Source organism: Diorhabda sublineata, chromosome 7, assembly GCF_026230105.1.
Source record: "Diorhabda sublineata isolate icDioSubl1.1 chromosome 7, icDioSubl1.1, whole genome shotgun sequence".
Lineage (NCBI taxonomy): Eukaryota > Metazoa > Arthropoda > Insecta > Coleoptera > Chrysomelidae > Diorhabda > Diorhabda sublineata.
Window position 1 is genome coordinate 33,844,119 of NC_079480.1, and position 14,844 is coordinate 33,858,962.

Consider the following 14,844-nt stretch of genomic DNA (forward strand, 5'->3'; position numbering starts at 1 on the left):
TAAGGAGCGCCGAAATCCTTTTTACGAGGGTCCTGGACCGTTTCCAGGACAGTCTTTCAAACACTTGATTGATAGCAAGCGCAGCACTTGACGTACAAAGCGACGATGATCAGAACAGTCTTAGCACGGCTAATGTCCAGCACAGGAGGTCCAAAGCAAAAACAGAGGACACCACCAATAAAACAAGGTCCAAAATGCCTTAAAAGGAGCGCCGAAATCCTTTTTTGATCCTTATCCTGATCCTTCTCGCTCGTTTATAGGTTTGTACCAACACATCCTACCCTGCGCAATAGAAATTACATTTTCCAAACGACTTAGGTAGCTTTTGTGAACCGTAGCAAGTGCTATTACAACAACCGTGCACAGCCGGAGAGTGCACACAAAATATCATTTAAACGCTTTAAATAACCGTTCCAAAAACGGTCCAGACTGGTGGGTCGAAACATTTAGAAGACATTAACTCAGCATTTAACATTACCTTCGAGAAGATTCGATGGACAAGGTAGGGTTGAAACTGGCTGTACACAAAACTGAGGCAGTATAATGATTAACGCTCGGATTAACTTCAAACAGCAAGCGCAGCACTTGACGTACAAAGCGACGATGATCAGAACAGTCTTAGCACGGCTAATGTCCAGCACAGGAGGTCCAAAGCAAAAACAGAGGACACTACTATCATCTGTAGTGACCTAATTAAATAAATAAATAATAAAACAAGGTCCAAAATGCTTTAAAAGGACCGTCGAAATCCTTTTTTGAACACGCCAGTAGCCCTTACGAGGATCCTGACCCTGCGCAATAGAAATTACATTTTCCAAACGACTTAGGTAGCTTTTGTGAACCGTAGCAAGTACTATTACAACAACCGTGCACAGCCGGAGAGTGCACACATCATTTAAACGCTTTAAATAACCGTTCCAGTGTAGTGGATTGGAACAAACATTGTAAGTACACTAAAGAGTGATGTTACGCGGTCACAAGTCCATACAAAACAAAACAGACTTGGTGCGAAGGAGGTACAGGGTATTTAAAAATTAAGAAACCCGAACTGGGAAAAATCCAGAACAGGCTAGTTGAAATAATAATTATTTCGGTTTATATTTGAACCACCCTCGTATTTGTAGTTTATTTAGAAGCTTCAGTTGTCGGATAACGCGTATTGAAATCGATTCCAACATCTCCATGAAATTTCCATTTCATCATAATTACGTAAACTCTTGAGAACGTTTTTCGCATAATGGAATTGGACATGTGTTTCAAATGGAATATTATTTATGCGAAGGTAAACCAGAACGTTTATTTGAGTCTGCACAAATACAATAAATTTAACAGATAAAATTTTGAGCGGTGCACTGAAAATAGAAGCGAATTTTATTACTTGGCCGTAATAATAGTTTATATAATGTCGTTGCTTAACGGGGTAGTTTCCGTGAACGTAATTCGGTTTTACCTCGTAAAAATCTAAATAAAAATTCTATTTCTGATGTTGTTTTTGATTTCACTACACCAACACTCACGATTACACTGTCCGAAGCGCGTTTCGATAACCAAGGGCACGGGTTTTCAAAATGTTTGAACCAAAATACCAACAAAACAGTATACGCGCGAGCCGAATCTCTAGAAACAGCGTAGATCCTCGAGAAATGTCCGTTTCGTTGTCCCGAATCAAAACGTCTCGCCTGGTTTCGTATAAGTACGCAACAATGAGAAGGTAGAGGGATGAAGTTACATTGGTTTTTTCTAAAACGTGTATCAGGAGAAGATTAAGTTAATTGCATGCTGTTAGGACAACAAGGAGATTATAAAGGTGACTTGGAATCCCCAAGTTATTCGGAGAAATGTGTTTTTTGGATTTTAAAATGGCGTAGTCGTAACAAATGGAGCAAAAATCGTGCGATGCCCCTCAAACTTGAAAATTCGTGTTAATTAATATTATATTATATAATTAGCAATTAATTAATTGATATATTACATATCGAAAATTTCTTACAACATCCTGTATATATCTTTTGTTTGATTAATTATTAACAGGATAATAAGAACAATTAATCGACTCCAGATAAGTAAATCAACTGGATTAATTGTTAATTGAAATGTATAACGATTGATAATAATTAATTAATCGTATGAATTAATATATAGACGTTGAGAAATTATTTATTTTGAAGCAACGGTTTTGATATCGCTGATTTAGAACTAACAAAGTGGGTTTATGATAATTAAAATAATAAAAAAGCGTATTGAATAGTTTCGTTCGAAATTTAATGAAAAATTTTCTCTATAAACAATTTGGCGCTGTATTAGGTAAAAAATTATTACAGAAAATCGGGAGTTGACTTCATTTCTAACTAGAATGTCATTTTTTTTACACAGGTACGAAACTAAACCTGAATATTCATCTATTACAAAATAATTATTTACGTGATAAGTTAGGGTAGTGATTTAGTACGGTACGAGATAGATATTCAAGGACGAGGCGACGAAAAAGCCGAGTCAAGAATATCTAATCTAAAGTACAACGAGTGCCATTTTCTAAACTCAAATAAGTACTGTAAAGTCGACTACTACAAGGTTTTATTATAAAAATTATTCTACTTTCGAATGCTACACTAAATATATTCCCCTCCACAAGCCACACACAAGATTACAGCAGTGCTGGAAGTCTTCTTTGGTGAATGCCTCCTGGATCTCTGCCGCTTTTTGCTTTACCAGTTAAATCCTTTCTAATGTTTCAAGGATATCTCAACAAATCCGTTGACGCAACAGCTTTTGGTCAGGAGTCCGGAATGTGCCTCCATGGTAGCCACCGAAGAAGGGAAGTGTATCGAAGACCAAGAAAGCGATTTAAAAATTGCTTTGAAGAGCGGAATACTTATGGAGGTGGTTTCTGCATGATCTGCAGTTCAATTTCTTTAGAAGATGTTTTAACAGCCGATAGATGTATCGAGGAGATTTTAGCAATTCCTGTGGTACCTTACGCCGACTGACTTAACTTTACGCATGACAATTCGAGGCCGCACAGTCGGTTTTCGCGTTATGAAGTGGCCGACATACAATCCCGATCTAAATCCGATAGAACATTAATGGGATGAGTTAAAAAGAAGATTTCTAGCTAGAAAATTTGGTTAAAGTCAAAAGTTTTCCGTTTGTTATACGAAATAACCTCAAAAAATACGAATGTTTAATTATTTTTTGGAGGGTTCGTTATTTGAGGGATGCATTTTGGAAATGGCAGTTCGAGTTTAAAACTATAGAAAACTCGGTACGAATATGTGTTAACTGCAAATCATTCAACGACGTATTTTATTTCTAAAATTAACAAACTGGTTTTCACGAAAACATTGTCATTTGAATTGTGTTAAGCGAAGGCGATTAATTTTTAATAAAAATAAATAAATGAAAAGTTGTTAATATATGTTGAAAGAGATACGACGACTAAAAAGAAACAAACACTTATTTCGGCTACTTATTTGTGTGTACACATATCGTATTGAAAAATCATTTATATTTAGAAAATCCAACAATTATAGTTTTGTTTTTATCTCTTTATTCTGAGAATTGATTCGATTCCACTACGTGTACACTTCATCACGGATATTTACGTTAATTTCCTTTTAATCGTTCGGAATTGTTATAGGTGGAAACAATGATTCAATTCCGTTGAATTCCTCTGTTGTTTACATCGAAAATTCTACTAGAATTTCTTCGTCTTAATAGTTAGATTTTTTCGTTTTGAAAACAGATTTAGAACAACTCGTAACAACACATAAACAATCTATAATCTCGAATATATATTCGAAAATGAACGATAACAAAATTTCTATCATCCAATACGAGGTTAGTCCGATAAGTGCAGAAGTCTACAGAAAAATATTTTGTAAAAGTAGATTTTTTACCCCCCCCCTGGAAAATACGGTTTTCACGAGGTCTCAGTCGATTCAAATTTCTACCCGCCGAGTGACTTTTTCAAGTTTTCTAACAAAAAAAAAAATAAGTTTAATTGAATAGCATTTCCTAGGTTATAATTCGACCAAATTAACAGTGGCGAAGGTGGAAATCTGTACTAGTCATAATCATAAAAAATCACATTATTTTAGCATTTTCGAGGTTATAGAAATCCATTCATCGATAGCTAAGTCGTCGGAAGTCAGTAATTCTGGATTTACAAATAATTGGGTTGCTAGAGTTCCGTTTTTTGAACTTATTTTGTTCAATTCAAAAATAAAAAATACTAAATCGTTTTTGTTTATTAAACTCAAATTTATATTCAAAGTGGCAACAGTCTTTTGGTGTTGTTAAATAGATCAAGAAACGGATCCATTTTCTGGTTAGGTTGGATTTACTTTAGCTTCAATTAGGATAATCTAGATTTTCTTTAGCTTTGATAAAGTGAGGTTAAGTTTACTTAAGCTTCGATTAGATCATATTAGCTTCGATTAGGTTAGTTTTATTCTAGCATCGAGGAACGGATCCGTTTGCTGATTACGTTACGTTTACTTTAGCTTCAATTAGTATAATCTAGATTTACTTTAGCTTCGATACAGTGAGGTTAAGTTTACTTAAGCTTCGATTAGATCATATTAGCTTCGATTAGGTTAGTTTTATTCTAGCATCGAGGAACGGATCCGTTTGCTGATTACGTTACGTTTACTTTAGCTTCAATTAGTATAATCTAGATTTACTTTAGCTTCGATACAGTGAGGTTAAGTTTACTTAAGCTTCGATTAGATCATATTAGCTTCGATTAGGTTAGTTTTATTCTAGCATCGAGGAACGGATCCGTTTGCTGATTACGTTACGTTTACTTTAGCTTCAATTAGTATAATCTAGATTTACTTTAGCTTCGATACAGTGAGGTTAAGTTTACTTAAGCTTCGATTAGATCATATTAGCTTCGATTAGGTTAGTTTTATTCTAGCATCGAGGAACGGATCCGTTTGCTGATTACGTTACGTTTACTTTAGCTTCAATTAGTATAATCTAGATTTACTTTAGCTTCGATACAGTGAGGTTAAGTTTACTTAAGCTTCGATTAGATCATATTAGCTTCGATTAGGTTAGTTTTATTCTAGCATCGAGGAACGGATCCGTTTGCTGATTACGTTACGTTTACTTTAGCTTCAATAAGGATAATCTAGATTTACTTTTGCTTTGATAAAGTGAGGTTAAGTTTACTTTAGCTTCGATTAGATCATATTAGCTTCGATTAGATTAGTTTTACTCTAGCATCGAGGAACGGATCCGTTTGCTGATTACGTTACGTTTACTTTAGCTTCAATTAGTATAATCTAGATTTACTTTAGCTTCGATACAGTGAGGTTAAGTTTACTTTAGCTTCGATTAGATCATATTAGCTTCGATTAGATTAGTTTTACTCTAGCATCGAGGAACGGATCCATTTGCTGATTACGTTACGTTTACTTTAACTTCAATTAGTATAATCTAGATTTACTTTAGCTTCGATAAGGTGAAGTTAAGTTTACTTTAGTTTCGATTAGGTTAGTTTTGTTGTAGAATTTTTGTGGATCAGGTGAAGTAAATAATAAACTCGTGAAAACTGAATACTTTAATTAAAAACTCGTAACTCGAACGTTTACAAGTAAAGCAAATAACCGACTGACTCTAGTAAAAATACGATACACTTTTTAGACCACTTTAAACAAGAACAGAGCGTCATTCTTATCGTTAGCAAAACATACACATAAACGAAAAACTAAACCAGTAGATATAAAAACGGTCAACAAATGTATCGATTACAAAAAACTCGTATTTCAGCCTAAAAATGCCGACACGCTAGTCAGTGATGCTTTTAAACACTTCAATAAGTTTTACTTAAGCTAAAGTAAACTTAACCTCACATTGTAGAAGCTAAAGTAAAACTAACCTCATCGAAGCTAATAAAGATTCATAAGGTGAGGTTAGGTTTACTTTAGCTTCAATTAGTATAATCTAGATTTACTTTAGCTTCGATACAGTGAGGTTAAGTTTACTTAAGCTTCGATTAGATCATATTAGCTTCGATTAGATCATATTAGCTTCGATTAGATTAGTTTTACTCTAGCATCGAGGAACGGATCCGTTTGCTGATTACGTTACGTTTACTTTAGCTTCGATAAGTTTCGGTTAAGTTTACTTTAGCTTCGATACAGTGAGGTTAAGTTTACTTTAGCTTCGATTAGCTTCCATTTGGTTAAGGTTAATTTAGATTAACTATGAGTAAGTTAGTTTAGACTTTATCTACGACTAGGTTAGTTTAGGTTTACTTTAGCTTCGATTGGATGTTTATTATGATTCTAAACTGAACAAATACTCGAGTATTTCCTTTGTTTCTTATCCAAATGAGATCGTTTTGTTCTTAAATACGACGTCGATTCTGACCAATAATGATCGTAAGGTTAAACGCAGTGTATTAGTCAAGCGGTATATCAAGCCTTAAGAAAATAAAAAATCTTCTTTCTCACGCTACATTTATTATACAGAAGTTATAAAAATAGGGATTGTCAATTGGTATTATAACTTATAATACATAAACATATTTTAGACTTTGGGGTAGTTTTCACACCCTCGAAATAAAAAGCAGCCACGTAAACACAAAATTTCTTTAAAAACTATTCAGTTGTAGGACATTATTTAAAAAATGTTTGACCAACATGTTATTAGAGGGGGAAACGCTCGGTGGGAAGTTTCTAAAAGGGTAAAAAGTATAATAGCGAGGAAAATCCTAGCCTAGCATAAATTTTTTTCAATAATTTGTAATAATTGTTTAAATTACGATATTCAATTGGTTTTTTTAATTAAAATTCTTTGTTTTTGTAGTTTCAGGAAAAAAATAAATTTTTTAATTTCTTATTTGCCAAAAAAGTTTGGCTTTTAAAGCCTCATTTTGATGTTAAATGCTCCGAAAAAAAAATAAACAAAATGAAAGAAAAAATTATCAAAAATATTATTTTTCGATTTTTTTCTAAGAACAATAAGGTGGATCCAACTTCCAAATAATAACCTGTTTAAATCAGAGCCCCCTTCATCGTTTATGGCATATTTTAAAATTGGGTATCCTAAAAATTTTACCAAATGTTTGCAAATATTTTTAACAAATCCAGTTTCGTCAAAATTTCGTCGCCACATCATCAAAATTCCTGCACACATATCAGAATTTTCATTTTTTTATTTGAAAGAAACACGATGTCTTCCAATATTTCTGTATTATACGAGGGCGACTCAATTAAATTATTATAAAATTTACGAAACTTCACCAAGAAGTTTTGAAGCATAAAGAGAATCCTAACCTAACCTAATTGTTTTATTGATAATTCGTAATCGTTGTTAAAATTGCGATAATCAATTGGTTCTTTATATTTCAAATTTTTTGTTTTTGTAGTTTCATGAAAAAATAGAATTCTTTGAAAAAAAAGTACAGTTTTTCAAGATAAATCACAAAATTTATGGTTTTTAAATTTCTAATTTGCCAATTTTGGTTTTTAAATTTAAGCTCATTTTTATTTCAAATGCGCCAAATTTCTATTTTTTTTATTTATTTTTTATTTAAATGAAACAAGATTTAAGGGAAAAAGCCACGGCGATTATATTTGTATTTACCGCCATATTTCTTATGTCATCTGTCAAAATTTCACACAAATCTAACAGTTTTGATACTCATAAAAAGAAAAAATCATTTTCCTTGTTGGATAAATACGAAAAGAAAATAATTTCGAGTGTTTCGAATGTTAAAAGCGTACAGCATAGATTTATTCCTGTTTTCAAGGGTTGGAACGTTGCCACCGACTCTTCTAACGATTTCTATTAAAAGAATAGTCATTACAACAATGCATCTCAGTGCAAGCCACTAATTGTGTACATTAAAAATTTTACTAATATCCACGAAATTGAAACAACAATTTAAACTTTCTGATTATTTTTCCTCCCAAATCCGCTTTATTATTAACGAATCACCCTGTAGATTAAATTATGAAATTATCATTAATACATAATTTAATTTCACTCGAAAATTAGTTTATAATTGTAAACATAATATTAAATATATTATTCTGTAATCGTTTATGGTGTTTTTTTTTTTTAATTTTGATAAATCAAAAATTTTGCGCACGCATACTTTTGATATTCTAGGAGTGCCCTGCATTGTTGAATACGTTATTCTACCAAGCAAACAACAATAACTCAATGTTCTTTCGACAAAACATCATTATTTAAAATTTAAGATAAATGAAAATCTATTAAAAAATTATTATTATATGATATAAACCTCAATGCAACAAAATCGATTAATATAAAAATCAAATTATTCGATATTCAACTCACCTCATCCCATTTTATGAATTTCTCCCCGTTTTGTAATGCCTGAGGAACTTCGATAGGTCTCAGGGACACTGCATTGGTTGACCCAGGTGCAAAATTAGATCTACCTGTAGCTGTCGCGGACATGGTTTTCAAAAATAATCACACTAGCCGCACATTATTCATTACTTGTTTCAATCACTGAATGTTATCAAAATAAAACTTCAATTTCATTCTCATTTTATTTATCGTGCATTTGTCTTCGACTCATAAGTCAATATCATTGTTTGCCTTGCGTAAACGTTAGTTTTTCCTTGATTAACGCAGTTGTGTTCTGTTTGAAAAACCGATATTTTGAGATTTTACGGAAGGCCACGAACAATTATTTGTCACCATTTTGTTCCTACTGCCGTGAATTCAGATGAAGAAGCACGGTCTAGGTTGTTGATTGGCGGCGTTGCCGATTCGTAATCGTATACTCTAAAACGTAGAATTTACGCCTACGCTAAATAATCGATTAGAAATTTCTTTTTAATTATTATTGGTTAATTACCTTATTCATGTTTATTACTTTTTAATTATTTGATAAATTTAATGAATACGTTGGGTAAATTTTAAAAATTTTAAATCTTGTAAATCATAGATAAATTACAAAAGATGACAGGACATCTGGAAACAGGGTATATAGTTTTAACTTAAGATTGTTATTTTATAAAAAAAATTCAAATCAAATTATTCCAGTTCACATTTTTAATCTAATATATTTGGTACGTATGATTCTGAATAATATTTAGTTCTCAACTTTTTTAGATTCGATCTAATTCATTTTTTATCTAATATTGTAAAGAGTTTTTTATTTCTCGTATTAGTAAGGTATAAAATGACATAATAATAATTATCTCAAAAAATTGGATTATATCAAAAAAAAATAAATAGCGGCGACCGGTGCCCTTTGGGAAAACATGGCGTTGATTAATCCTAACCTAATATTTCAACACGGACACCATCCCCTGTTTATATATCTATCACGCACCTATGGTGCGTGACAATTTGCTCTAATTAATATAACAACATTGAATTTATTAATTGTGTGCATGTTATTCAGACATTTAATTGTTAAGATACGTGAAGATAAATTAATTCCCCCCACTACCTTTACGTAAATATAATAATAATTCACAAAATAAGTGAATTAAAATAATGATAAACACACTATTACTTCTTTATCGTCGAAAGTAATAGCATTTTTGGAGATTTATACTATTAGAGAAAAATCTAATACATTTTGCAACATCCCTTCGTGCAGTAATTTTTACTTTTTTTGAGTGTATGCAAGTATTTCATTTATTTGAAACAGACGTCATTAATTAACACAACTCAATTTATCATGGAATAAATGGAGTATTATCTCATTTATATGATTATATTATGTGATATTTTTATAATATTTAAAAAAATGTACAAATACTATAAAATATCCCATCTCCTAATCATGTATGCTAATGACATGCGCGAAACTTCTATTCTCCAGTATCGAGCGCCGTTGCCACGTAATGTAGATTCAAATTCTTTTATAAATATTACCGTGAAATATTTTTACACAATTTTGTATACTCATTTAAGAATTAATAAATAGTACATGTAATTAATGGTATACAGGATAGCAAATAAAAAACTTGAAGAATACAAATTCATCTTAAATAATATTTATTTACCTACTTATTTATTATATAATAATAAATAAGGAGGCATATCAACAAGTCTTACTTGGAACTACACTACAAGACCTATTTCAAAACTAAAACAAAGTAGAACACGCCCAAAACATTTACTTAATACTCGTCAACTGACATAGACCGTGAAGCCAGCCCCGCTCTAATACGCAAATGGAATCTAAAGTTTGGTGGACGCGCCAGATACAAATTCCTACAACGTCTGTTCAAATTGGCATTTCTTTGTATTGTTTTTATTAGCTATTCACATCGTGTTGTGACTGTTTTTATAAAAACAATTTCTGAAAACGACTGTTTGTTTGTTTACATTCTAGAAATCGAATCATCGGAATAGTAAAAAGTGCGCTTAAATAAATTAGTACGTTAAGAATTGGATAAGCGTTTAGTAATAAGTCTACGTGAATAATTTAGTGTATGAATCAATTGAATAAGTGTGTACAAATCCATCCTACTATTATGTACTAAAAAAAATACTGCTTGTATAAAAGTATTTTTTTAAATCAAGAAAAATAACTATTACTTTTAATATTTTATCAGAGATATTCTTAATGAATCATTCACTTCAAATAAAGTGTTTTGGTAGTTAAACAAATTTATATCAGAACAAATATGACTTAACCCTGTACATATAGTTAAAACGTGATAGGGACGATTTGTTTACATCATTTTTAGATTGTAATTGTATTGAATTATAATTAAATTTTTGATCTATATAATAGTACGATCGAAAATTTTGATATTTTTATTTTTCATAACTCTACACTGTAAAAAGCCAAAGTGGACGAATCCCGTGTAGATCGTGCAACACCGATTTTTGTATCAGAAAATGTCGATGCTGTGATAAAGCGGGATTGTCAAGTGACCTATCGAGAAATTCAGGAATAATTTGGAATTAGAAAGATAAACATCAATGGAGATGATAAGGGCAAAAGTTAAACAAATAAGAGATATTGATAAGATTTGTTATCATTAAATCGCTTAAAATCTGTCGAACAAATTGGAATTTTAATATTGAAAATTTAGAACATTCATCAATACTGTAAATAAAATTACAATTGAATTGATAATAAATCAATTTTACTTACTAATGAACATAATTTATGATCTATTTATTCGTCAATACTCATTTAGTAGTTGTTTATATTTATTTTTTTGTTCATTTTTGTCATTATCTTATATTTCTGTGATAAATTCACAGTTCTGTTGGGGATATTTTGATTTTCTAATAAGGCTACCTGTTTATAATCTGTCAAACAAATTAGAATTTTAATATTGAAAAATAAGACTAATCATTAATACCGTAAATGGAATCACTAATAATTTTATGATAAATCAATTTTGCTTACTAATAATCATAATTTATGATCTATTTGTTCGTCTTATATTTCTGAGATAAATTCACAGCTCCCTTGGGGATATTTTGATTTTCTAATATGGCTGTTTATAATCCTAAGATAAACGTCAAATCGAATAACCTCAAACGTTACTACATTATTTTCAAAATTCTATTTATTTTTTCCAAAAATCACAATATAGATACTAATCAAAGCTCAAAATGACATTATATCATTTTGGTAATTGTATAGCTCTTATATATGTACCATATTATTTAGCGTACAAACAATCGGGATTGTAAGTAAACGAAAAGACATTCCAATCACTTATTACTGTTTTTATAAAAATTCTAGGTCAGAATACGGAGCATTCTGGAAATGTATTCAAGCAGGATTAATATATATGGTAACTCAATTGGGTAAAATGATGGTTTTAGCAACTTTTTTTCCAGATAATGTATCAGATCTTGGTAGCGATTTTATAGGGGTAAGTATGATTCTGATAATATATTTTTGAATGCTAGTTTTATTCTCGATAATTAAATATTAGGTAAACAACCAATTGTTGACATTTTTCGTTAATATGATTGTTCATACACATTATAGAAAGTATTTTATTTGATTTCTTTCATTGATATAAACGTCATAAGGATTTTTCATTTATTACGTTTTTAATTAAACATTGCATATAATAATTTGAAATGTCATGGGCTATAGTTAAGTAGCTTCATATTTGGATACCTCACGAGTTGAAAGAAATTCATCTAACACAAAGAATTAACATTTAAACAAAATGAAACTGAACTTTTCTTGAAAAGAATCATCACTGGTAATGAAAAATGGATCCTGTACAGTAACATAGTTAGAAAACTATCATGGAGCAAACACAATGAACCAGCACAAACATTGAAAGCTGAAAAACAACTAAGAAATCTCATGCTGTCAGTTTGGTGGGATTACAAAGTTGTTGTGTTTTTTTGAGCTGCTTCCAATGAACCAAACAATCCATTCTGTCGTTTACTGTCAACAATTAATGGGAGGAAACTTTTGTAGCTTGGCTGGGAAGTGATGCCACATCCCCTATACATATGATTACCATTTATTCTGAAGTTTGCAGAATTTTTTGAATGGTCAAACTTTCATAAATGACGACTTTCAATCGCACCTGGTTCAGTTTTTTCTGATGACAGAAATTTTATGAGCGCGGAATAATGAAAAAGAAAGATGGCAAAAGGTCATTGAGCAAAATAGAAAATATATAATTGATTAAAAACTATTATTTGTTTTATTTTTTAATAAAAAACAGGAATCTCTTAACAAATTTTTCCACACCACAAATTTATAAAATACCATGAAATTTATTGCTTTATTGTTTTTTCTCTCTGGAGAGAGTATCCCATAGATCTAGAACCAACTTGTGTGACAACCAGCCCTATTTTCCCCTACTTTAATTTTTCCAAAATGTCACATTTAGTAAAATTTTATGCACGTGTAAAACGTCTGTAAAATGCTGTAGTTGATAACATGTTACCATAAATTTAAGACAATTATGGGTGCCGCAATGGTGTTTATCATTTTTGCTTTAGAAAGGAAAAGATGTCAATAACTGGTTAGGGGTCCATTAATGTTTCCTTACCTTAGTGTTAAACAGCAGTTTCTTATCAAAATAATATATAACAAAATGTTTTTATGATTCTAAATTTTTTTGATTTTAGGTTTCTTCTGTTTTAAAATTAGTTTTTTTTATAATTTTTTAAAGACAGATGAAAATTTGTCATTTCGACTTCTTTTTAGTCTTTAGCAAAATATTTTAATCAAATCTTCATCTGTCTTTAAAAAATTATAAAAGAAACTAGTTTTAAATTAGAAAAAACCTAAAATCAAAAAAATATAGAAGCATAAGCATATCAAAAGGTCTAAGAAATTAAAGAAAAAATGTTTTTCGATTAAACCCAAAAATATACTGTTTTTATTGATATTATCGATTTATTTTGTAGGAATTTTTAAAATCTACTGTGGATCTAGCAGATTTAGTAGGTTTATATCTGGTACTAGCAAGTATACCTGGGAAAGGTCATAGTAAAGTTTTAACTGCTGGTATCGGTTGGGCAACGGCCGAAGTAATACTATCTAGAGCCCTTTTACTCTGGGTAGGCGCTAGAGGAGCCGAATTCGATTGGATTTATATTCAAAAATGTCTAGAATCAAATATATTATTGGTTCAACATATTATAACAGCAACTTTGTTGTGGTTGTGGTCTCGACATGATTTAAAAGATAGTATCAAATCTGTAGTAACCATTTTGCTTTTGTTTACTGCTTATAAAGGTCTGTTACTGGATTTTTTGATTAGTGGAACGAATACGAACGCCTGGGTTGGTTTATTGATTAAAGCGATCGTTACTGTGGGTTATGGGGTTTTTACGTTAGTAGTTTATGCAGGGTTGGCCCAAGTCATCGGGATTTTTTAAATTTTTCTTATGGTATTCTAAAAAGACTGGACATTATGGTTGTCGTTTGAAATTGTGAAGTTTTTGCAAGTAATCCTTTCGAATTTTGTTATAAAACAATAAAGATATCAATGAATTAAATGTTTGTTAATCATAATTTTTCTTTTCAAAAAAATTAATGTGTCGCTGTTCTCTGAATAGAAATCAGAGTTGAACAGTTGGTGTAGAATAACGTACAAAAATTGCCTATTGGGGTGATTTAATTTAAATACCTAGTTCAAAAATTACGAATTACATAAAAAATTGAAAATATAATCGAGAAACCTTATAAATTTCTTCAACTTTCCATCATTCCCTTTTATGTTTTTGTTGGCAAATTTTTACCAACTAGGAGAGTACTCCAACATCCATTTTCTTGATTTTTAACACACATTATGTGACTTTAAGCCACGTTTCGAGATGGTTTTATACATCATCAGTTATTTGTAGAAGTTCACAACAACCAATTAAGAGACATTTTGATGGAATTCGGAGATTCAATGTGAATTATGACAAAGTTGGAATTTCTGGAACTATAATCATCCACAAAGTAGAGGGATTAGAATAATTGGGTATAGAAATGTCAGCATATGGGAATTTTGAAGCATTATGATTTAATGTATCGATCTGGTCAAATAAAACATAAATATGAACAAATAACAGAATTTCTGGGGAGCAAATCATGGGGTTCAAATAATTGGGTATACAACTGTCAGTATATAGAAATTTTGAAGCATAGGTAACAAAACAGTATAAAAAACCCACTAGAATAGCAGCAAGTGTCAACAATTCAATCTGGTAGAACTAAAACTTTCAAAGAAAAACAAGTATCAGAATTTAAGGGGTTGGAATCATTCAAAAAGGAGAGGGTTTCGAATTATATCTGTGTAAATGTCAGAATGTAGGAATTTTGAAGCATAGGTAACAAAACAGTCCGAAAAACCCACTAGAATAGCAGCAACTGTCAACAATTAAATCTGATAGAACTAAAACTTT

General features: G+C 30.9%; 2 protein-coding genes across 2 annotated transcripts in view; one reads left to right on the plus strand and one right to left on the minus strand.

Annotated features, from left to right (window-relative positions):
* Positions 1–11,181, minus strand: part of LOC130447161 (1-phosphatidylinositol 4,5-bisphosphate phosphodiesterase classes I and II) — a 46,968-nt gene extending 35,787 nt beyond the window's left edge. The window contains exons 1-2 of the mRNA XM_056783853.1: positions 11,111–11,181; positions 8,317–8,772 (exon numbers count right to left, since the gene is read on the minus strand). Coding sequence (XP_056639831.1) covers positions 8,317–8,439 — 123 coding nt within the window. The 5' untranslated portion in view covers positions 8,440–8,772; positions 11,111–11,181. The remainder of the gene's footprint in view (positions 1–8,316; positions 8,773–11,110) is intronic.
* A 289-nt stretch (positions 11,182–11,470) lies between these two features.
* LOC130447162 (BOS complex subunit TMEM147) lies at positions 11,471–13,950 on the plus strand. Its single transcript, XM_056783854.1, has 3 exons — positions 11,471–11,657; positions 11,714–11,846; positions 13,357–13,950. The coding sequence occupies exons 1-3, from the start codon at positions 11,581–11,583 to the stop codon at positions 13,828–13,830; spliced, it is 684 nt and encodes a 227-aa protein (XP_056639832.1). The 5' UTR covers positions 11,471–11,580; the 3' UTR covers positions 13,831–13,950.
* The last annotated feature ends 894 nt before the right edge of the window (positions 13,951–14,844 follow it).